This window comes from Oncorhynchus gorbuscha, linkage group LG14, assembly GCF_021184085.1.
Source record: "Oncorhynchus gorbuscha isolate QuinsamMale2020 ecotype Even-year linkage group LG14, OgorEven_v1.0, whole genome shotgun sequence".
Classification (NCBI taxonomy): Eukaryota; Metazoa; Chordata; class Actinopteri; order Salmoniformes; family Salmonidae; genus Oncorhynchus; species Oncorhynchus gorbuscha.
In genome coordinates, this window is record NC_060186.1 from 40112767 (window position 1) to 40138849 (window position 26083).

At 43.7% G+C, this 26083-nt stretch overlaps 1 protein-coding gene across 1 annotated transcript in view; it reads right to left on the reverse strand.

Annotated features, from left to right (window-relative positions):
- The window catches only part of LOC123994932 (serine/threonine-protein kinase MRCK beta-like), a 130654-nt gene that overhangs the window by 81967 nt on the left and 22604 nt on the right, over positions 1-26083 (reverse strand). The window contains 4 exon segments of the mRNA XM_046298055.1: positions 2811-2904; positions 8880-9028; positions 10832-10927; positions 15865-15948. Of these exon segments, the coding sequence (XP_046154011.1) occupies positions 2811-2904; positions 8880-9028; positions 10832-10927; positions 15865-15948 (423 nt within the window).

The following is a 26083-nucleotide window of genomic DNA, read 5'->3' on the forward strand; positions in this document are numbered from 1 at the left end:
TATTTACAACCATCCATCATTCCTTAAATTCTGACCAGTTTCCCGGTCCCTGCCGTGGAAAAACATCCCCACGGCATGGTGCTGCCACCACCACCATGCTTCACTGTGGGGATGGTGTTCGAGATGATGAGAAGTGTTAGGTTTGCGCCAGACAGTGTTTTCCAAGATGGCCAAAAAGCTCAATTTTAGTCTCATCTGACCAGAGCACCTTCTTCCATATGTTTGTGGAGTCTCCCACGTGCCTTTTGGTGAACACCAAACGTGTGCTTATTTTTTTCCTTTAAGCAATGGCTTTTTTTCTGGCCACTCTTCTGTAAAGCCCAGTTCAGTGGAGTGTACGGCTTAGTGGTCCTATGGACAGATACGCCAATCTCCGCTGTGGAGCTTTGCAGCTCCTTCAGGGTTATCTTTGGTCTCTTTGTTGCCTCTCTGATTAATGCCCTTCTTGTCTGGTCCGTGAGTCTTGGCAGGTTTGTTGTGGTGCCATATTCTTTCCATTTTTTAATAATGATTTAATAGTGCTCTGTGAGATGTTCAAAGTTTCTGATATTTTTTTAGAACCCAACCCTGATCTGTACTTCTCCACAACTTTGTCCCTGACCTGTTTGGAGAGCTCATTGGTCTTCATAGTGCCGCTTGCTTGGTGGTGCCCCTTGCTTAGTGGTGTTGCAGACCCTGGGGCCTTTCAGAACAGGTGTATATGTACTGAGATCACGTGACACTTAGATTCATGTGACTTCTGAAGGTAATTGGTTGCATCAGATCTTATTTAGGGGCTTTATAGCAAAGCAGGTGAATACATATCAACACACCACTTAATTTTTTTTTGATTTTATCGAAACAAGTAATTTTTTTATTTCACAAATTTGGACTATTTTGTGCATGTCCATTACATGAAATCCAAATAATCTATTTAAATTACAGGTTGTAATGCAACAAAATAGGAAAAACTCCCAAGGGGGATGAATACTTTTGCAAGGCACTGTAGTAGGGAATAGCGTGCCATTTGGGATGCAAGCTTCTTTCCATTTTACACCCGCTGAAATTTGAGGGCGCTCGGCATATCACGTCATTTACTTTTTATGTACAGATGCTAGGTTTTTAAGAGGGAGACTAATCTTAATAAAACACGAAGAGCTTGATTCCTAGACAGATTACGCCACTCCTGGCTAAACCTAAATTGAGCATATTTCTTGTTGTGAGTTAATCAGGTTCTGTGAAAAAGACACTAAGTGAAGCCCCCTATGACACCCAAATCAGATTATATAGCCACCATTACCATTTGAATCGACTAAAACTGGATGATGTTAGCTGCTGTGCAGTGTGAAAGTGTGTGTGTGTCAACTGTTCTTTAGATATGCCCTCGTTGGTGAGCATCGGACTCAAGTTGCTGTTGCTGCAGTAGGGCGAAGTTGCCCCTAGACGCTGATCGTGCATCGGTTTTGCATTTCCCCCACAAATGGTTAAGATTGGGGGAAGGCAAGCTGATCCTAGATCTGTTCCTAGGGAAAACTTCACCCGGAGTGCTGCTGCTGCACAAGGCTGAAGTTGTCCCTTGACAAAGGGAAGCTGATCCTAGATCTGTTCCTAGGGAATACTTCACCCGGAGTGCTGCTGCTGCACAAGGCTGTTACATTCCAATGTGGCTTCTACTTGTGGTACTAGTTCTCTTTAAGATTGTTCAGGTCCTTGTTGTATGTAAATAATTAGAATCTACTGTAATCTCTAGTCATTGTATTTCTATAGTTGGAAGTATTTACTGTAAGCCACTCCTCATTGACCTGACTAAAGCGTTGACCTGACTAATCTCACGAAATATCACCCTATCCCCTATAGACCCATTTACCGACCCGTCATGAAAAGTAGCGAGCGCAGTTAATCATCAGAAACCTCTGTTTACCAAGCACGGGACACAATCAATCACATGCAACTAGATTATCACATATGTCAGAGGAGGATTGATTACATAGCAAGTTAGCGAGGTAAAATATCCCAAATAGAGCTATATAAAGCCAGAAGCAGTCAAGCTTGTTTTCATGGTCATCACCCACTCACTTAAGTTTGTCAAGGACTTTAAATGTTAGCTATCATGCTACAGAGCTTTTTGGTACCGGGATGTGTATGAGTCACCCGAACGTGACGCTTTCTTGTAAACAAAAAAGGGCTCTGGTCAAAAGCAGTGTACTGTATATGGAAAAGGATGCCATTTGGGACACAGGGTCAGTCAGTGAGAAAAAAGCCTGAACTTCTGTATATTCAACTGCATTCTACGCTTGTGACGTGTTTTGAAGATGAGGCATAGCCTGTGGGGTTATGTCATTGTCACACGTGTACACGTGACACACACATACAGTAGTAGACGCATAGTGATTTCCTGTCTATTGGAGCTAAAGGGGCTGGTATGTGTAGAGAAAGAGAGGCTTCAAGTCCTATGTGTCTAGAGAGCTTTACATTGCTCCAGGGGCACTGCACTGTAGGTGACCCAGTGCTGCATCCATCCTCCCTCAACCTGGAGCTGTACCCTTCATGTGTCTACCTGTCCATGGCGTACTACTCCGACCGTGATGACCAGGCCCTGCAAAAACCAGTCCCACGAAGAGCTGAGAAGCTGATGATCTGTATGGTTTCCTAGCAGTGGCTCCCTCTGGAAGCAGTTTGCAGTGCCAGTGCTGTTCAGTGTGTTCTTTTAACCATGCTGTGTGTAGCTCCTCAGCTCGGCATCAAAATCAATGGTGGTGGGGCAGCAAGTGGAGCGGTTTCCACCTGAGGCAGATTCCAACTTATTTGCTAAACCTGTGTGTCTGACTGACCGTGCCATCCTGCATCATCTTCAGGCAGGAGCCAAAGTCGGCCAGCCGGATGTGGCCGTTCATGTCTAGCAGCACGTTGTCTGGCTTGATATCTCTGGAGGAGGGAGAGAGAGAGGGGTAGACAGAGAGACAGAAATGGTTAGGATTGGCCATGTGCGTCTCCTCTCCACCAATATATAGCCCTGTATATGATTGTGACATTGTCTTAAAGAGCACCTTAAAAAGTGCATCAGATAAAATGTACGGCTCAATACACACACACCCTCCCCTCAACATTTCTCTCCCGGGTGGCTATCTGAGCTGAACAGCTCGCCATTGTTTATCCACCGTCCCTCTCTCTCCCGTTCCCCCTCTACACCCGCTCCCTGGCAGTGCCCTCTGTTGTACTAATCCTGGCACCATGCTGGGCACAATGGGCACGGCATAAACACCTAAACACAACAAGCCCAATGCAAACTAATAAGCCACACACACACAATATCAAGTTTATGATTGTGTATTGATACACTCATTCACACAACCATTAGAGGAGAGAACAAACTAAGTGTAAGGTGGTGTTTGTCCTCTTCTAATTTCACAGTTATTTTATCCTTTAAACAACTACCATGATGGTTGGAGCCATCACTTTTCCCATGAACCCTTTACACCTGACAAGACTGGATCCAAACATTACCACGGTTGATTTTGTGACATTTTACAGTACTTTTTGCCGCATTTGTTGACAAGGAAATCTGAAAATACTCTGGATACATTCAGTAACATGTTAAGAATATTCCTGGAAAATGTGGGATACAGTTGAAGTCGGAAGTTTACATACACCGTAGCCAAATACACTCACAATTCCTGACATTTAATCCTAGTAAATATTCCCCGTTTTAGGTCAGTTAGGATCACCAATTTATTTTAAGAATGTGAAATGTCAGAATAATAGTAAAGATAATTATTTATTTCAGCTTTTATTTCCATCACATTCCCAGCGGGACAGATGTTTACATACACTCAATTAGTATTTGGCAACATTGCCTTTAAATTGTTTAACTTGAGTCAAACGTTTCAGCTAGCCATCCACAAGCTTCCCACAATAAGTTGGGTGAATTTTGACCAATTTCTCCTGACACAGCTGGTGTAACAGAGTCAGCTTTGTAGGCCTCCTTGCTCGCACACACTTTCAGTTCTGCTCACAAATTTCTATAGGATTGAGGTCAGGGCTTTGATGGCCACTCCAATACCTTGACTTTGTTGTCCTTAAGCCATTTTCCTACGACTTTGGAAGTATGCTTGGGGTCAGTGTCCATTTAAGACCCATTTGCGACCAAGCTTTAACTACATGACTGAGATGTTGCTTCAATATATACACACAATTTTCCTCCCTCATGATGCCATCTATTTTGGGTAGTGCACCAGTCCCTCCTGCAGCAAAGCACTCCCACAACATGATGCTGCCACCCCCGTGCTTCACGGTTGGGATGGTGTGCTTCACGGTTGGGATGGTGTTCTTCACGGTTGGGATGGTGTTCTTCACGGTTGGGATGGTGTTCTTCGGCTTGCAAGCCTCCCCTTTTCCATCCAAACATAACGATGGTCATTATGGCCAAACAGTTCTATTTTTGTTTCATCAGACCAGATGACATTTCTCCAAAAAAGTACCATGTTTGTCCCCAAGTGCAGTTGCAAACCATAGTCTGGCTTTTTTATGGCGGTTTTGAAGCATGGCTTCTTCCTTGCTGAGCGGCCTTTCAGTTTATGTCGATATAGGACTCGCTTTACTGTGGATATAGATTTCCTCCAGCATCTTTACAAGGTCCTTTGCTGTTGTTCTGGGATCGATTTGCACTTTTTGCACCAAAGTACGTTCATCTCTAGGAGACAGAACGCATCTCCTTCCTGAGCGATATGACGGCTGCGTGATCCCATGGTGTTTATACTTGCGTACTATTGTTTGTACAGATGAACATGGTATCTTCAGGCATTTGGAAATTGCTCTCAAGGATGAACCAGACTGGTGGAGGTTTAGCATTTTTTTCTGAGGTCTTGGCTGATTTCTTTAGATTTTCTCATGATGTCAAGCAAAGAGGCACTTAGTCTGAAGGTAGGCCTTGAAATACATCCACAGGTACATGTCCAATTGACACAAAGGATGTCAATTAGCCTATCAGAAGCTTCTAAAGCCATGACATCATTTTCTGGAATTTTCCAAGCTGTTTAAAAGCAGTCAACTTAGTGTATGTAAACTTCTGACCCACTGGAATTGTGATACAGTGAAATAATCTGTCTGTAAACAATTGTTGGAAATATTAATTGTGTCAAGAACAAAGTAGATGTCCTAACCAACTTGCCAAAACTATAGTTAACAAGACATTTGTGGAGTGGTTGAAAATGAGTTTTAATGACTCCAACCTAAGTGCATGTAAACTTCCGACTTCAACTGTAGGTGCAATATAAGACCAAAACAATTAAAAGTGTTAGAGGGTGAGGACAAACTGGTGTCTCCAAGTGGCCACACACCTCTCCAAAGTGTGCACAGATCCTGAGCAATTTCAATGCACTTTTATGACTTGACAAATAGTTAACTAGAAGCTACTTTTTGAGCTCTCCTTGCTTTCCCTTTCAGGAACAGCATGTAGTCGTTTCCCTTGGAACACACAGCCCTGCATCCCCGCCATCACACAATTCCTGTTGTTGTTTACACAATCCAAAAACGGTCCATTAGAAATCATAATATGGTTCAGGTGACCATGATTTTTAAGCTTTTTCTATTGCCAACATGACTCGTTAAGTCATAAAATACGATCTTAACAGTGTCAGGCTTTCACAAGGCAATTCAGAGAAACAGATGGCAATGTCGGTGCGGGGAGAAAGGAGTCATGAGTGCATTCAGGTACGTGTGCCGCGGCAAATTGTCTTCGCAATAATTGTGTTCAGAACAATCTAGGGTATGACGTAATCCTGGAACTGTGCATCGAACATAGTGATCATAAACATTTTACACTGTATTCAACAGGAGATGTACGAATTGGAAACGAGAAATGCATATTTGGACTCGCTTTCATGACATCAAAGAGGTGTTTATTATAATCGTCAACGTCTCATCTTTCAAAATACATTGAGTCATCTTCATTTTCAGTATTTCCCTCAGACAACAAAAAAATTGCAAAAAGTTGTCCAATTACAGGGAGGGATGGGGACAACTTCCTGTCACACGAGGTGCTCAAATTCAGAGCGGTTGTCAGTCAAAACCGCACCGTGAAGCGCAGAGCCAGAACTCTGACAATTACTGTACAGCCTCTACATTCCAATTTAAGGGCATATTAGTGCTCAGATCTGCCATTTTCACCCCGTGTACAGGTACGAGTGTAAAGGGTTAACAATCACTCATTCTCGTAAACGTATTTCATTTCAAAACTTCATTTCTCTTGATAACTGATCGGTAAAGTCAGTGAATCATTTTCGGTTTATAGTCCCAGCTCTAGTATGTGTGTTTGTTTTGGAGTGTGTGAGTCAGCAAGTGTGTCGGAGTGTGAGTCAGCAAGTGTGTCGGGGTGTGTGAGTCAGCAAGTGTGTCGGGGTGTGTGAGTCAGCAAGTGTGTTGGAGTGTGTGTCACAGAGAGAAAGTAGGCTTCCACCGACACTTTCATTCTCTTGTTCTGTCGCTTCCCCTCTCTCACACTTCATCTCTTTCTCCCGCTCTCATAGTTCCACTTCTATCCCACCCTCCCTCCGTGGATTAATCTTGTGCCTCTCCCTCCAATTCCCTCTATCTCACTGCAGAACATCACAGTCTAATACGGCACATTCCATTGTGGTCCCTGGCCCCTCCGGTGTTCCCAAATTTGAAAGGATGCCATAGGGGGAATAGCAATTTGCAGAAGGTTCCACTTAGCCCAATTGGAAAGCCTACTTTCGCCGCATTGTTGGCAATTACACGCATCTATCCCATTCAGATGGGTAAGGGCTACAGACTACAGATCGAAATGGTACCAGACCCTTCCTCTCTCTGGCTGTGGTCAAATTCCCTCCCCGTTCAGTCCTCACAGATTCCCAAAGCATTAGACCAAATAAAATACAATTGTATTTGTCACGTGCCCGAATACAACCTTACAGCAAAATGCTTACTTACAAGGCTACATACAGGGGGTACCGGTACAGAGTCAATGTGGAGGCTATATACAGGGGGTACCGGTACAGAGTCAATGTGGAGACTATATACAGGGTGTTACGGTACAGAGTCAACGTGGAGGCTATATACATGGGGTACCGGTACAGAGCCAACGTGGAGGCTATATACAGGGGATGCCGGTACAATCAATCAATCAATCAAATTTTATTTATATAGCCCTTCGTACATCAGCTGATATCTCAAAGTGCTGTACAGAAACCCAGCCTAAAACCCCAAACAGCAAGCAATGCAGGTGTAGAAGCACTCCACAGAGTCAATGTGGAGGCTATATACAGTGGGTACCGGTACAGAGTCAACGTGGAGGCTATATACAGGGTATTACGGTACAGAGTCAACGTGGAGGCTATATACAGGGGGTACCGGTACAGAGTCAATGTGGAGGCTAAATATACAGGGTGTACCGGTACAGAGCCAATGTGGAGGCTATATACAGGGGGTACCGGTACAGAGCCAATGTGGAGGCTAAATATACAGGGTGTACCGGTACAGAGTCAATGTGGAGGCTAAATATACAGGGTGTACCGGTACAGAGTCAATGTGGAGGCTATATACAGGGGGTACCGGTACAGAGTCAATGTGGAGGCTAAATATACAGGGGTTACCGGTACAGAGTCAATGTGGAGGCTATATACAGGGGGTACCGGTACAGAGTCAATGTGGAGGCTATATACAGGGGGTACCGGTACAGAGTCAATGTGGAGGCTAAATACAGGGGGTACCGGTACAGAGCCAATGTGGAGGCTATATACAGGGGGTACCGGTACAGAGCCAATGTGGAGGCTATATACAGGGGGTACCGGTACAGAGTCAATGTGGAGGCTAAATATACAGGGTGTACCGGTACAGAGTCAATGTGGAGGCTAAATATACAGGGTGTACCGGTACAGAGTCAATGTGGAGGCTAAATATACAGGGTGTACCGGTACAGAGTCAATGTGGAGGCTAAATATACAGGGTGTACCGGTACAGAGTCAATGTGGAGGCTAAATATACAGGGTGTACCGGTACAGAGTCAATGTGGAGGCTATATACAGGGGGTACCAGTACAGAGTCAATGTGGAGGCTATATACAGGGGGTACCAGTACCGAGTCAATGTGGAGGCTATATACAGGGGGTACCGGTACAGAGCCAATGTGGAGGCTATATACAGGGGGTACCGGTACAGAGTCAATGTGGAGGCTATATACAGGGGGTACCGATACAGAGTCAATGTGGAGGCTAAATATACAGGGGATACCGGTACAGAGTCAATGTGTAGGTAAAGTTGTTAAAGTGGCTGAGCATAGATAATAACAGAGTAGTAGCAGTGTTGGGGGGGGGGGGGGCAATGCAAATAGTCTGTGTAGCCATTTGATTAGCTGTTCAGGAGTCTTATGGCTTGGTGGTAGAAGCTGTTTAGAAGCCTCTTGGTCCTTGACTTGGCGCTCCGGTACCGCTTGCCATGCGGTAGCAGAGAGAACAGTCTATGACTAGGGTGTCTTTGATGATTTTTAGGGCCTTCCTCTGACACCGCCTGGTATAGAGGTCCTGGATGTCAGGAAGCTTGGTCCCGGTGAAGTACTCTGCCTACTCTGTACCTGTTACAGATTCACATCTCTTCAAACACTCTCTGTACCTGTTACAGATTCACATCACCTCTTCAAACACTTCCAGAGAGAGATCTGCCTACTGTACCTGTTACAGATTCACATTCACCTCTCTTCAAACACTTCCAGAGAGAGATCTGCCTACTCTGTACCTGTTACAGATTCACATTCACCTCTCTTCAAACACTTCCAGAGAGAGATCTGCCTACTCTGTACCTGTTACAGATTCACATTCACCTCTCTTCAAACACTTCGAGAGAGATCTGCCATTCTATATATCGGTCACAGATACACATCCCTCTTACCTGTGGACGTAGTGTTGTTGGTGTATAGAGTGGATGGCCAGCACCATCTCTGCCACATAGAACTTGGACATGTCCTCTGGGAGACGGTCCTCAAACTTACTGAGCAGGGTCAAGAGGTCACCGCCCACATAGTAGTCCATCACCAGGTACTACAGAGGAGAGACAGGTTATATTGTGTTAACACAGTGGTCCATCACCAGGTACTACAGAGGAGAGACAGGTTATATTGTGTTAACACACAGTGGTCCATCACCAGGTGCTACAGAGGAGAGACCGGTTATATTGTGTTAACACAGTGGTCCATCACCAGGTACTACAGAGGAGAGACAGGTTATATTGTGTTAACACAGTGGTCCATCACCAGGTATTGCAGAGATAATGGCAAAGCAAAAAATGGATTCATACAAATAAAAAAGCTGAAATTTCACATTTACATGGATTTATTCAAATAAAATAAAAACTGAAATGTCACATTTACATAAGCATCTAGACCTTTTACTCAGTACTTTGTTGAAAAATCTTTGGCAGTGATTAGAGTCTTGAGTCTTCTTGGGTATGAATGAAAACAGGATGCACCTGAGCTCAATTGAGAGTCTCATAGCAAAAGGGTCTGAATACTTACAGTGGGGAGAACAAGTATTTGAAAACCTGCAAAATCGGCAGTGTTTCCTACTTACAAAGCATGTAGAGGTCTGTACTTTTTATCATAGGTACACTTCAACAGTGAGACACGGAATCTAAAACAAAAATCCAGAAAATCACATTGTATGATTTTTAATGAATTAATTTGCATTTTATTGCATGACATAAGTATTTGATCACCTACCAACCAGTAAGAATTCTGGCTCTCACAGAACTGTTAGTTTTTCTTTAAATAGCCCTCCTGTTCTCCACTCATTACCTGTATTAACTGCACCTGTTTGAACTCATTACCTGTATAAAAGACACCTGTCCACACACTCAATCAAACAGACTCCAACCTCTCCACAATGGCCAAGACCAGAGAGCTGTGTAAGGACATCAGGGATAAAATTGTAGACCTGCACACGGCTGGGATGGGCTACAGGACAATAGGCATGCAGCTTGGTGAGAAGGCAACAACTGTTGGCGCAATTATTAGAAAATGAGGGAAGTTCAAGATGACGGTAAATCACTCCCGGTCTGGGGCTCCATGCAAGATCTCACCTCGTGGGGCATCAATGATCATGAGGAAGGTGAGGGATCAGCCCAGAACTACACGGCAGGACCTGGTCAATGACCTGAAGAGAGCTGGGACCACAGTCTCAAAGAAAACCATTAGTAACACACTACGCCGTCATGGATGCTAAATGGGATATATGGATTAAAATCCTGCAGCGCACGCAAGGTCCCCCTGCTCAAGCCAGCTCATGTCCAGGCCTGTCGATAAAAAGTAGGAAAACCTGCAAAATCGGCAGTGTATCAAATTCTTGTTCTCCCCACTGTATGTAAATAAGGTATCTGTTTTTAATAATAATTTCGCAAAAAAAAAAAAAATGTTTTCGCTTTATCATTATGGGGTATTGTGTGTAGATTTGATGAGGAAAATATACAATCAATTTTAGAATGAAGCTGTAATGTAACAAAATGTGGAAAAGTGAAGGGGTCTGAATACTTTCTGAATACACTGTATACATAAACACACACAGATACTACACACCCAGACAGACTATACACAAGTGTGTGTGTTGGTTCTTCTATCCTTGTGGGGAACTAAAATCCCCAAATGTCTCCACAAGGATAGTAAAACAAGAAACAAAACTCCCTTGTGGGGACATTTCCCACATCCCCATGAGGACAAAGGCTATTTTAGGTTCAGGGTTACCATTAGGGTATGGGTTTGGGGTTTAGGTTAGGGAAAATAGGATTCTGAATGAAAATGTACTTTAGGTCCCCACGAGGATAGAAGAACATCGTGTGTGTAAAGCTGTTACCAGGAAGTTGTCGTCCTGGAAGGCGTAGTGGAGGGTGGTGATCCACTGGCAGTCTCCGTTCACTAGAACGTTTCTCTCCTCGCGGAAACACGCCGTCTGTGTAAGAAACAATGACATCGAGGGGTCAGCTATGACATATTCCCTACTTTCATGCACACACGGGCGAGCAGACACAAACAAATGTGGATCAACAGAGAATTGGAAACAGTAAAATACTATTTTTTTAAATGTCAATTTCATACAGGTCAGTCTGAATGAGGTATTCCTGAAAAACCACATTTTGACCCTCCTCCTCCCAGTCATGAAAAACCACATTTGACCCTCCTCTGTCATGAAAAACCACATTTGACCCTCCTCTGTCATGAAAAACCACATTTGACCCTCCTCCTCTGTCATGAAAAACCACATTTGACCCTCCTCCTCTGTCATGAAAAACCACATTTGACCCTCCTCCTCTGTCATGAAAAACCACATTTGACCCTCCTCCTCTGTCATGAAAAACCACATTTGACCCTCCTCCTCTCAGTCATGAAAAACCACATTTGACCCTCCTCCTCTGTCATGAAAAACCACATTTGACCCTCCTCTCAGTCATGAAAAACCACATTTGACCCTCCTCCTCTCAGTCATGAAAAACCACATTTGACCCTCCTCCTCTGTCATGAAAAACCACATTTGACCCTCCTCCTCTGTCATGAAAAACCACATTTGACCCTCCTCCTCTGTCATGAAAAACCACATTTGACCCCCCTCCTCTCAGTCATGAAAAAACCACATTTGACCCCCCTCCTCTCAGTCATGAAAAACCACATTTGACCCCCCTCCTCTCAGTCATGAAAAACCACATTTGACCCCCCTCCTCTCAGTCATGAAAAACCACATTTGACCCTCCTCTCAGTCATGAAAAACCACATTTGACCCTCCTCCTCTGTCATGAAAAACCACATTTGACGCTCCTCGCAGTCACTAAATACCACATCTTTGACCCACCTCCTCGCAGTCACTAAATACCACATCTTTGACCCTCCTCTCAGTCATGAAAAACCACATTTGACCCTCCTCTCAGTCATGAAAAACCACATTTGACCCTCCTCCTCAGTCATGAAAAACCACTTTTGACCCTCCTCCCCAGTCATGAAAAACCACATTTGACCCTCCTCCTCTGTCATGAAAAACCACATTTAACCCTCCTCCTCTCACGAAAAACCACTTTTGACCCTCCTCCTCTCAGTCATGAAAACCACATTTGACCCTCACTCCTCCCACCTCAGTCATGAAAAACCACATTTGACCCTCCTCCTCTCAGTCATGAAAACCACATTTGACCCTCCTCCTCAGTCATGAAAAACCACATTTGACCCTCCTCCTCAGTCATGAAAAACCACATTTGACCCTCCTCCTCTGTCATGAAAAACCACATTTGACCCTCCTCCTCTCAGTCATGAAAAACCACATTTGACCCTCCTCCTCTCAGTCATGAAAAACCACATTTGACCCTCCTCCTCTCAGTCATGAAAAACCACATTTGACCCTCCTCCTCAGTCATGAAAAACCACATTTGACCCTCCTCTCAGTCATGAAAAACCACATTTGACCCTCCTCTCAGTCATGAAAAACCACATTTGACCCTCCTCCTCAGTCATGAAAAACCACATTTGACCCTCCTCCTCTGTCGCTAAAAAACACATTTGACCCTCCTCCTCTGTCGCTAAAAACCACATTTGACCCTCCTCTCAGTCATGAAAAACCACATTTGACCATCCTCTCAGTCATGAAAAACCACATTTGACCCTCCTCTGTCATGAAAAACCACATTTGACCCCCCTCCTCTCAGTCATGAAAAACCACATTTGACCCCCCTCCTCTCAGTCATGAAAAACCACATTTGACCCCCCTCCTCTCAGTCATGAAAAACCACATTTGACCCCCTCCTCTCAGTCATGAAAAACCACATTTGACCCCCTCCTCTCAGTCATGAAAAACCACATTTGACCCCCTCCTCTCAGTCATGAAAAACCACATTTGACCCCCCTCCTCTCAGTCACTAAAAACCCCATCTTTGACCCACCTCCTCTGTCATCGACATAACCTGAAAGGCCACTCAGCAAGGGAGAAGCAACTGCTCCAAAATCGCCATTAAAAAAAGCCAGACTACGGTTTGCAACTACACATGGGGACAAATATCGTACTTTTTGGAGAAATGTCCACTGGTCTGATGAAAAAATAAATACAACTGTTTGGCCATAATGACCATTGTTATATTTGGAGGAAAAAGGAGAGGCTTGCAAGCCGAAGAGCACCATCCCAACCATGAAGCATGGTTGACAGCATCGTGTTGTGGGGGTGCTTTGTTGCAGTAAATTGTGGGTATATTGAAGCAACTTCTCAAGACGGGTTAATGCAAGTACACATTTCACCTTCAGAGGTGAATTTATCAAACCTATCGCGTTGAACAAAGTGTTTTGTTAGCTCTCCTCAAACAATAGCATGGCATTTTCTCACAGTAATAGCTACTGTAAATTGGACAGTGCAGTTATATTACCAAAAATTGAAGCTTTCAGCCAATGTAAGACACATATGTACTGACATTTGTTGTTACTCTAAAATCTGCGATCTTGATACAACGCGCTGCATGATTTACAGTAGCAGAGAACTGTCCATGACTGGGGTGGGGTCTTTGAACATTTTTTAGGGCCTTCCTCTGACACTGCCTGGTGTAGAGGTCCTGGATGGCAGGCAGCTTAGCCCCAGTGATGTACTGGGCCGTACACACTACCCTCTGTAGTGCCCTGTGGTCGGAGGCTGAGCAGTTGCCGTACTAGGCAGTGATGCAACCAGTCAGCATGCTCTCGATGGTGCAGCTGTCAAACCTTTTGAGGATCTGAGGACCCATGCCAAATTTTTGTTTTTGATGGTGCAGCTGTCAAACCTTTTGAGGATCTGAGGACCCATGCCAAATATTTTTTTTGCCAAATATTTTTTTTTGTCGTGCCCTCTTCAAGACTGTCTAGTTTGTTGGTGATGTGGACACTACAGCCCCGTCAATGTGAATGGGGCCTGCTCGGTCCTCCTTTTCCTGTAGTACACAATCATCTCCTCAGTCTTGGTTACGTTGAGGGATAAGATGTTATTCTGGCACCACCTGGCCAGGTCTCTGACCTCCTCCCTATAGGCTGTCCATTCGTTGTCGGTGATCAGGCCTACCACTGTTGTGTCGTCTGAAAACTTGGTGTTGGAGTCGTACCTGGCCACGCAGTCATGGGTGAACAGGGAGTACAGGAGGGGACTGAGCACGCAGGGCTCCAGTGTTGAGGATCAGCGTGGCAGATATGTTGCTACCTACCCCTCACCACCTGGGGGAGGCCCGTCAGGAAGTGCAGGATCCAGTTGCAGAGGGAGGTGTTTAGTCCCAGGATCCTTAGCTTAGTGATGAGCTTTGAGGGCACTATGGTGTTGAACGCTGAGCTGTAGTCAATGAATAGCATTCTCACATAGGTGTTCCTTTTGTCCAGGTGGGAAAGGGCAGTGTGGAGTGCACTAGAGATTGCATCATTTGTGGACCCGTTTGGGCGGTATGCAATTTGGAGTGGGTCTAGGGTTTCTGGGATAATGGTGTTGATGTGAGCCATTACCAGCCTTTCAAAGCACTTCATGGCTACGGACGTGAGTGCTAGGGGTCTGTCGTCATTTAAGCAGAACATATTGATGCAGTAGTAGCGAAGATGGGAAGAAGTCTGTCTAAAATAAAGTGATGTTCTGCCTTCTTAACACTATCAACAAGGCAGGTCCTACAGGCCCTAGTTGTCACACCTTGACTACTGTTCAGTCGTGTGGTCAGGTGCCACAAAAAAGGACTTAGGAAAATAGCAATTGGCCCTTGACAAGGCAGCACGTCTGGCCCTTGACAAGGCAGCACGTCTGGCCCTTGACAAGGCAGCACGTCTGGCCCTTGACAAGGCAGCACGTCTGGCCCTTGACAAGGCAGCACGTCTGGCCCTTGACAAGGCAGCACGTCTGGCCCTTGACAAGGCAGCACGTCTGGCCCTTGACAAGGCAGCACGCCTGGCCCTTGACAAGGCAGCACGTCTGGCCCTTGACAAGGCAGCACGTCTGGCCCTTGACAAGGCAGCACGTCTGGCCCTTGACAAGGCAGCACGTCTGGCCCTTGACAAGGCAGCACGTCTGGCCCTTGACAAGGCAGCACGTCTGGCCCTTGACAAGGCAGCACGTCTGGCCCTTGACAAGGCAGCACGTCTGGCCCTTGACAAGGCAGCACGTCTGGCCCTTGGATGTACACAGAGAGCAAATATTAATAATATGCATATCAATCTCTCCTGGCTCAAAGTGGAGGAGAGATTGACTTCATCACTACTTGTATCTGTGAGAGGTATTGACATGTTGAATGCACCGAGCGGTCTGTTTAAACTACTAGCACACAGCTCAGACACCCATACATACCCCACAAGACATGCCACCAGAGGTCTCTTCACAGTCCCCAAGTCCAGAACAGACTATGGGAGGCGCACAGTACTACATAGAGCCATGACGACATGGAACTGTATTCCACATCAGGCAACTGATGCAAGCAGTAGAATCAAATTTTAAAATCAGGTAAAAATACACTATATGGAACAGTAGGGACTGTGAAGAAACAAACATAGGCACAGACAAGTGGATTTATTACTGTAGATATGTGGTCGTGGTGGAGTAGGGGCCTGAGGGCACACAGTGTGTTGTGAAATCTGTGAATGCATTGTAATGATTTTAAATTGGTATAATCTGCCTTAATTTTGCTGGACCCCAGGAAGAGGGCAGCAGCTAATGGGGATCCATAACAAATACAAGTGTATTGAAAATGAAGCCTTGAGCACTTATTGGGAGCACAAATCAGTATGCAGAAATGGCTCTTCTCTATCACATATAAATAAAACTACAACCAGCACAGGACCTTGACTTGACTGGGAATATACCTTCTTGCTCTTCTATTTATAGCTTTCAATTGGAGATTTTGGACACTACAGCATGATCCTTACCTCTGCTCTCTTCAGCATCTCCCACTTGTTCAGGATCTTCATGGCGTAAACGCGTTCTGTGTTCTTCATCTTCACCACCGCAACCTAGAGTGGGGGAGAGATAAATAAAGAGATGGAGGAGGAGAGAGAAATCATTAATACACAATTAAAATGCAGCCTGAGAATTGCAGGTTCTTCCTTATTGAAGTTTCCTGCCCGTTCCTACTGGCCTAGTTACTGTAAACTAGGAGCCTCCCCCAGGACACAATGCTTTCTAAGATAGTGGGTGCATTCCAAATGGCACCATAGTCGCTATATTGGGCCCTGGTCAAGAGTAGTACACTATTTATTTGCATTTATTTCACAGACTTGCCAAGTTAAATAAAGGTTAAGAACAACTTCTTATTTACAATGAAGGCCTACCCCCAGCCAAACCCTCCCCTAACCCGGATGACGCTGGGCCAATTGTGCGCCGCCCCACGGGATTCCCGATCACGGCCAGTTGTGATACAGCCTGGGATGGAACCAGGGTCTGTAGTGACGTCTCTAGCACTGAGATGCAGTACCTGAGACCGCTGCTCCACTCGGGAGCCCTAGGGATTGGGGTGCCACATGGGTGGCAGCCATAGTGTTTTGATCCTCACACCAACATCCAGAATGCATTAAGGGGGAATATAGGCTTGTGTTCATTAGGCAGCAAATGGAAGAAAATGGACAGAAAAAGGGAGGGACTAACTGGACTAGTTAAATAAAAAAACGCTCCTTTAGATTTTTCCGTTGCAAGTCGGCGTACTTCAGTGTTTCCCCTAACATCTATTATTTTCCAGGTGGGACGCAATTATGCCTTAAAATAAAATGTTGAAGCCAAAAGACTGTGGGTGGGAAATAGCTTATTGGGAGGGGAAAAAGCCATATGTACAATGTTGGGGAAAAACACTGTAGTTAGCTGGCTTGTGGAGAATCTGGTCCGTAAAATAGTTCTGACCCTAGAGATATGTATGAGAGCTGTTAATGAGCTATGATTAAAAAGTCTTTAAAGATGTATAAATTGCACTTACAGGCCAAATACATCTAAACCAACAGTCATAGTGCTTCAGACATATCTGGGGAAAGGCGAGGCAGCGTAGCCTAGTGGTTAGAGCGTTGGACTAGTAACAGAAAGATTGCAAGTTCAATTCCCCGAGCTGACAAGGTACATATGTCATTCTGAACAAGGCAGTTAACCATGTTCCCACATGGTTTTAAATTGAATTAGAATCTTTTAAAACAAAACACTAAGCCGTCATTGAAAATAAGAATTTGTTACTAACTTGCCTAGTTAAATAAAGGTAAACTAAATTTAATAAACTTACAGTGGAAGTCGGGAGTTTACAAACTCGTTTTTCAACCACTCCACACATTTCTTGATAAACTATAGTTTTGGCAAGTCTTTTAGGACATCTACTTTGTGCATGACAAGTCATTTATCCAACAACTGTTTACAAACAGATTATTTCACTTATAATTCACTGTATCACAATTCCAGTGGGTCAGAAGTTTACATACACTAAGTTGACTGTGCCTTTAATCTCTCTAGGGTACGTGGGATGGTAGTGTCCCACCTGTCAACAGCCAGTGAAACTGCAGGGCGCCAAATTCAAAACAGAAATCCCATAATTAAAATTCCTCAAACATACATGTATTTTACACCATTTTAAAGATACACTTGTTGTAAATCCAGCCACAGTGTCCGATTTTTAAAAGGCTTTACGACGAAAGCAAACCAAACGATTATGTTAGGTCAGAGCCAAGTCACAGAAAAGCACAGCCATTTTTCCAGCCAAAGAGAGGAGTCACAAAAAGCAGAAATATAGATAAAATTAATCACTAACCTTAAATGATCTTCATCAAATGACTCATAGGACTTCATGTTACACAATACATGTATGTTTTGTTTGGTAAAGTTCATATCCAAAAATCTGAGTTTACATTGGCGCGTTATCTTCAGTAGTTCCAAAACATCCAGTGATTTTGCAGAGAGCCACATTAAATTTACAGATATACTCATCATAAACATTGATAAATGATAGAAGTGTTATTCACAGAATTAAAGAAACTTCTCCTTAATGCAACCGCTGTGTCAGATTTTTTAAAAACTTTACGGAAAAAGCTAACCATAATCTGAGTACGGCGCTCAGATGAAAAATCAAGCCAAATTGATATCTGCCAAAATGATATCCGCCATGTTGGGAGTCAACATTAGTCAGAAATAGCATTATAAATATTCACTTACCTTGATGATCCTCAGAATGCACTCCCAGGAATCCCAGTCCCACAATAAATGTTTGTTTTGTTCGATAATGTCCATTTATTTCCAAATAGCTACTTTTGTTAGTGCGTTTTGTAAACAAATCCAAAGTCACGAAGAGCGTTCACTGGAGCAGACGAAATGTAAAAATGTTCCGTTATAGTCCGTAGAAACATGTCAAATGATGTATGGAATCAATCTTTAGGATGTTAACATAAATCTTCAATAATGTTCCAACCGGACAATTCTTTTGTCTTCAGAAATGCAATGGAACACAGGTCGCTCGTGGAGCTTGTGGCTGCTGGCAGACCTCTGACTCATTCGGCACCACTTCACAGTAGAAGCATCAAACAATTTTCTAAAGAATGTTGACATCTAGTGAAAGCCTTAGGAAGTTCAATATGACCACAGACACTGTGTATTCGATAGGGCAAGAGTCGAAAAACTACAAACCTCAGATTTCCCACTTCCTGGTTGGATTTTTTCTCAGGTTTCTGCCTGCCATATGAGTTCTGTTATACTCACAGACATCATTCAAACAGTTTTAGAAACTTCAGTGTTTTCTATCCAAAACTAATAATAAAATGCATATTCTAGCTTTTGTGGCTGAGTAGCAGGCAGTTTAAGTTGGGCACGCTTTTCATCCAAAATTCCCAATGCTGCCCCCTATCCTGGAGAAGTTAAACAGCTTGGAAAATTATGTCATGGAAAATCTAAAGAAATCAGCCAAGACTTCAGAAAGAAAATTGTAGACCTCCACAAGTCTGGTTCATCCTTGAGAGCAATTTCCAAATGCCTGAAGGTACCCCGTTCATCTGTACAAACAATAGGACGCAAGCATAAACACCATGGGACCACGCAGCCGTCATATCGCTCAGGAAGAAGACACGTTCTGTCTCCTAGAGATGAACGTACTTTGGTGCGAAAAGTGCAAATCAATCCCAGAACAGCAGCAAAGGACCTTGTGAAGATGCTGGAGGAAACGGGTACAAAAGTATCTATATCTACAGTAAAACGAGTCCTATATCGACATAACCTGAGAGGCCGGTCAGCAAGGACTAGACTATAGTTTGCAACTGCACATGGGGACAAAGATCATACTTTTTGGAGAAATGTCCTCTGGTCTGATGAAACAAAAATAGAACTGTTTGGCCATAATGACTATCGTTATGTTTGGAGGAAAAAGGGGAGGCTTGCAAGCCGAGAAACACCATACAAACCGTGAAGCACGGGGTTGGCATTATCATGCAGTGGGGGTGCTTTGCTGCAGGAGGGACTGGTGCACTTCACAAAATAGATGGCATAATGAGGCAGGGAAATTATGTGGATATATTGAAGTAAAATCATCATCAAGACATCAGTCAGGAAGTTAGAGCTTGGTCGCAAATGGGTCTTCCAAACGGACAATGACCCCAAGCATACTTCCAAAGTTGTGGCAAAATGGCTTAAGGACAACAAGTCTAGGTATTGGAGTGGCCATCACAAAGCCCTGACCTCAATCCCTTCAAACATTTGTGGGCAGAACTGAAAAAGTGTGTGCGAACAAGGGTACCTACAAACCTGACTCAGTTACACCAGCTCTGTCAGGAGGAATGGGGCAAAATTCACCCAAATTATTGTGGGAAGCTTGTGGAAGGCTACCCGAAACATTTGACCGAAGTTAAACAATTTAAAGGCAATGCTACCAAATACTAATTGAGTATGTAAACTTCTGACCCACTGGGAATGTGATGAGAGAAATAAAAGCTAAAATACATCAATCTACTATTATTCTGACGTTTCACATTCTAAAGTGGTGATCCTAACTGACCTAAGACAAATAATTTTTACTAGGATTAAAATGTCAGGAATTGTGAAAAAAATGAATTTAAATGTATTTGACTAAGGTGTATGTAAACTTCCGATTTCAACTGTAACAGCCCACTTAGGAGGTTTTCCAAAAAGGCACCTAAAAAAGGCACAGATTAAAGGGTCTGAATACTTATTACATACCTCAGTTTATTATTTTTTTTATACATATGCTACCATTGATAAAAATCTGTTTTTGCTTTGCCATTATGGAGTATCATGTGTAGATAGATTTGGGGGAAAAAACGATTTAATCCATTTTAGAATAAGGCTGTAGTAAAGTAACAAAATGTGGATAAAGTCAAGAGGTCTGAATGCACTGTATGGAAGGACATGAAATCCAAAAACAAAACAAAAAATGTTTGTTGAGAGTGAGACTAAGGAGTTAAAAGAGACTTGACAAAGGCCTTCCAATACTTTCTAATACAATCTGCACCAAGTTCGTCATGATTGACTGAGTGGAAGGAAGGCGAGAGGTCGAAGAGCTTCCATTGGGTCTGATGCCCGGGTTACTGAATGACTTATCGGGTACAGAATCCCTCAAAGCCCTCATGCACTTGCACAGCCCTGTGTGTGTGTGTGTGTGTGTGTGTGGGGGGGAGTCATTGAAAACTGTTTGATGTAAACACCTTTTAACTGTTAAGGGTTAATGCCACACGGTCAAGGTTAGGCTTGCACAGATCGGGAGAACCTCAGGAACATTCCTGAGGTCAAATTGTGCTTCTCACCCTAAAGGTTCTCCCACTGTCACCCAAAAGCAAATGAAATTTGGGGCCAGGCTTAATTTTGGGCCTACTTTTTTCACGGTGGCTGCACTGAGCGAGCTACGGTCATGTGGGGCATCTTGTTGAACTCGGCACGGCCTTGAGAATATGGAAATGCCATTGTAGGCTCTGTCTTTTTTTTCTTTTTTGACCCCTGTCTCCCCAATTTCGTGGTATTCAATTGTTTAGTAGCTACTATCATGTCTCATCGCTACAACTCCCGTACGGGAGAGATGAACGTTGAAGGTCATGCATCCTCCGATACACAACCCAACCAAGCCGCACTGCTTCTTAACACAGCGCGCATTCAACCCGGAAGCCAGCCGCACCAATGTGTCGGAGGAAACACTGTGCACCTGGCGCGCACTGCGCCAGGCCCGCCACAGGAGTCGCTGGTGCGCGATGAGACAAGGATATCCCTACCGGCCAAGCCCTCCCTAACCCGGACGACGCTAGGCCAAATTGTGCGTCGCCTCACGGACCTCCCGGTCGCGGCCGCTTACGACAGAGCCTGGGTGCAAACCCAGAGTCTCTGGTGGCACAGCCACTGAACCACCCGGGAGGCCTGGCTCTGTGTGTCTTTAAGCACTGCACTTTTGTCACTCCATCCTTGCTGTGTGTGTGTGTGTGTGTGTGTGTGTGTGTGTGTGTGTGTGTGTAGCTTTTCTTTGACATCTGTTGGGAGAAATTACTGATTTACAGTTCATGACGGTTGCCTAATAACACATGCAGTTTTGAAAAGATCAGATATTTTTAACCCTTCAAAACAGCACCTATGACATAATTTTATGGCACTTCCGGTTTACACAGGAAGCTGAAAGTGAACACATATCCTCCTTGGGGTAGGCACTTATAGAATTTTGAGTTAAGTCTATGTTAAGAACTGACTTATTTACGGAGGGTTTAGTGAGTGTTATTTCAGAAAATCACAGAAATCTTAGAGCTCGGAAGCACAGTTTAAAACGATTCGTATGAACACACTGCAACTGGATCTGTAACTTAATAATAATAATAATAACTTAAAAATAAAAAAAACACCCATTTTTGAACCAATTTGACATTGTACAATTTCTCTTAAATGACGATCGATAAATGGCTGGTTCTGTTTTTGACACTGTAGGTTCATTTACTTTGACGTGAAGCGGAAAAATTATTGCTCTATTTAAATGTTTTACCTTTTTTACCTTTAATCCCAGAAAAATGGCCATAACTCAAAAACCGCTGAGACCTAGACGCCATCTTGTTCGGGGCCAACTGCCCATTACGCCAAACCTATGCTCACCAAGTTGTCTAAATATTTTCCGTTTAGGAGATAAGGCCACGTCGTGATTGATGTTTTGTACATTTGCAATATGATTCCATTCGCCCTCTTGTGGGATTTACCGGGAGAGCGGAATTTTTTTATAAAACTGAAACCGAATGTCCGAGAGAGTTCGTTTGATGACTTCCTGGAAGATCCGGCCCTGCAGCACGGCCCGACACCGTCCGAATTTTAGAAAAGTCGTCAGACGTCTAGTAAGGGACTTTCTCACTAACTATATGGCAAATGTCAAAAAAAGTTCCCTTAATTAACCTCTTAGAGCTCGGGCTGAATACTGCCCCCTTTGGAGAAAGTGCATGCCCATAGTAAACTGAAAATATTTTTTCCCAAAATTGCTAATATATGCATATAAAAATTATTATTGAATAGAAAACTCTAAAGTTTCTAAAACCTTTTAAATTATGTCTGTATGTAAAGCAGAACTCTCAGGGCAGCCTTTCTCCCAAACTCTCTCTTGTGAAGAGAAAAGTTGGGTCAACTTTGACGTCATCGCCCCCACCCTTCCCAGGCAGCTACCGATCCAGGAAGTCTCTCTTCAGCGCGATGCCTGCTTTCAAATGGCACGTTCATTGTGAGAATCCCACGAGCCCTAGACGTTTGGCAGGCGAAATTGCTCGTGTCCCTCTGAAAAACAGGCACTCTATTGCGCGCGGCCGATTTGGAGTACGTTCTTTTCCATGATCCAGCATTTGAAGCCGGTTTGTCTGTTCGCGCTGATCTTTGTTCTACATGCTAAAAACATCATAAAGCTCGATTTTGCACATAGTTTGACCAGTTTAGTCGACATATATGTAAATTGGAAGTTTTGATGCGCAAGAGTGCTGGACCAGAAGTCATTTTGGATGCATTTCAGCTGAAGCTGTTGGCATATGCTAATACAGAGACACCCAATACATCGTTTGGTTTCACGTTGTGTAAGTATGACTCCTACGTCTTCTGATGGAAGAACATCAAAGGTAAGGGAATATTTATGTGGTTATTTGGGGTTTCTGTGGACTCCAAAACGTAGAGGAGACATACTGCTAATATCTGAGCGCCGTCTCATTGTATAGCCCAGTGAACAATGTCTGTAACGTTAAAAATAAATGTAATACAGCGGTTGCATTAAGAAGAAGTGTATCTTTGTAAATATATGTAGAACATGTATATTTAGTCATGTTTATTGCTTGTTATCTGACGTTATCTGTCGGAGCTATCATCATTTCTCCGGACATTTGAGTAGCATATTTTTAAATGTCGTCATTGTAAACAGAGATTTATGGATATAAATGGCATATTATTGAAAAAACATTAAATGTACTGTGTAACATGTAATATTACTGTCATCTGATGAAGATTTTCAAAAGGTTAGTGAATTATTTATTTTTTAATCCTACTTTTAAATTTTATTTTTTCTGGGACAAAATGGCCGCCGCTTGTCTTTTGTTTCGGTGGTGATCTAATATAAATATGTGCTATGTTTTCGCCGTAAAACATTTTAGAAATCTGAAATCTGAACAAGGTGTTTATCTTTCATTTGAGCTATTGGACTTGTTAATGTGTAGAGGTTAAATATTTCTAAGAATATTATTTTGCATTTGTGCGTTATGGTAATGAGCTTGAGCCGTAGTCACGATCCCGGATCCGGGATGGGGAGTTCTAAGAGTTAAGGTATGTTAGTGCCACTGCTATGCATTGATTAACTTATTATAGGTTACCTACTGGAGCTATATTTTAAGTGACATTATTTAAATCCAACCTTTATTTAACTAGGCAAGTCAGTTTAAGAACAAATTCTTATTTACAATGACTGCCTAGGAACAGTGGGTTAACTGCCTTGTTCAGGGGCAGAACGACAGATTTGTACCTTGTCAGCTCGGGATTTGATCTCGCAACATTTCGGTTACTGGCCCATCGCTCTAACCACTAGCGTACTATTTAGGCTAGAATGTCATTTTCAGTCATGATGTTGACCTCTTACACAATGACCAAACCGTTCCGCCCGTGCATCCGTGTGCACCATCGTCTGCATGATCATTGTGTTTATCCCCACCAGACACAATCAACATGCAGGTTAAAATACCAAAACCAAATGTGAATCAAACCATAAGTCTATTGACGCACCCATACGTCAATAAAAGTAACATAATAAAAACATCCATCAAACCCTGTCCGTTTAAGACAAAGATACTTTTTTTGCATGGGCTGCATTTCAATACACTGCATCAGCCTGTTGCCTTACACATCAGCGATGGAAAGAAAACGAGTTACAGTTTGTCAGAACATGAGAAAATTCTCACAAAAAAAAACATTTATCTTCTGAACGGTTTGGCCTTCAAATTATTCAAATCACCTGACATCTACACCAACCATGAAAAAGACAAACTAACATGATCTCAGTTTTGCTCTACGACCCCCACAAGTGACGGAACTCGTCTGAAGGCAACCCATACAAAACAAACCGAAGTAAAGAGGTTGTTTTGTGCCAACAAAAATAAGGGGTTAAAAATGCATTTAAAAAAAACTCAAATATCTTCTCAGCTTTCATATACCTCCTAGGACAGACACCGCACAACCTTATGATGGCGGAGATCTTTGTGGGCTATACTCAGCCTTGTCTCAGGATGGTAAGTTGGTGATTGAAGATATCCCTCGTGGTGTGGGGGCTGTGCTTTGGCAAAGTGGGTGGGGTTATATCCTTCCTGTTTGGCCCTGTCCGGGGGTGTCCTCGGATGGGGCCACAGTGTCTCCTGACCCCTCCTGTCTCAGCCTCCAGTATTTATGCTGCAGTAGTTTGTGTCGGGGGGCTAGGGTCAGTTTGTTATATCTGGAGTACTTCTCCTGTCCTATTCGGTGTCCTGTGTGAATCTAAGTGTGCGTTCTCTAATTCTCTCCTCTCTTTCTTGCTCTCTCTCGGAGGACCATGCCCCAGGACTACCTGACATAATGACTCCTTGCTGTCCCCAGTCCACCTGGCCGTGCTGCTGCTCCAGTTTCAACTGTTCTGCCTTATTATTATTTGACCATGCTGGTCATTTATGAACATTTGAACATCTTGGCCATGTTCTGTTATAATCTCCACCCGGCACAACCAGAAGAGGACTGGCCACCCCACATAGCCTGGTTCCTCTCTAGGTTTCTTCCTAGGTTTTGGCCTTTCTAGGGAGTTTTTCCTAGCCACCGTGCTTCTACACCTGCATTGCTTGCTGTTTGGGGTTTTAGGCTGGGTTTCCGTACAGCATTTTGAGATATCAGCTGATGTATGATGTGTTTTTTAAATAAATTTGATTTGATTATGATATTTCTTTTTCACCATTTATGAACATGTTAATCAATGTGTTTCAATGGGCTACAGTAAACTCAGCAAAAAAAGAAACGTCCCTTTTTCAGGACCATCTTTCAAAGATCATTCGTAAAAATCCAAATAACTTCACAGATCTTCATTGTAAAGGGTTTAAACACTGTTTCCCCGTGGTTGTTAAATGCACCATAAACAATTAATGAACATGCACCTGTGGAATGCTCGTTAAGACACTAACAGTTTACAGACGGTATGCAATTAAGGTCACAGTTATGAAAACGTAGGACATTAAAGAGGCCTTTCTACTGACTCTGAAAAACACCAAAAGAAAGATGCCCAGGGTCCCTGCTCATCTGTGTGAACGTGCCTTAGGCATGCTGCAAGGAGGCATGATGACTGCAGATGTGGCCAGGGCAATATATTGCAATGTCCGTACTGTGAGACGCCTAAGACAGCACTGCAGGGAGACAGGACGGACAGCTGATGGTCTGCCACTGCAAGTACTAAGTGTAACAACACCTCCACAGGATCGGTACATCCGAACACCACACCTGCGGGACAGGTACAGGATGGCAACAACAACTGCCCGAGTTACACCAGGAACACACAATCCCTCCATCAGTACTCAGACTGTCCTCAATAGGCTGAGAGGCCTACAAGCCCTCAGTCCAGCCTGTTGTAAGGCAGGTCCTCAACACACCCATAGGCAACAACGTCGACAATGGGCACAAACCGACCGT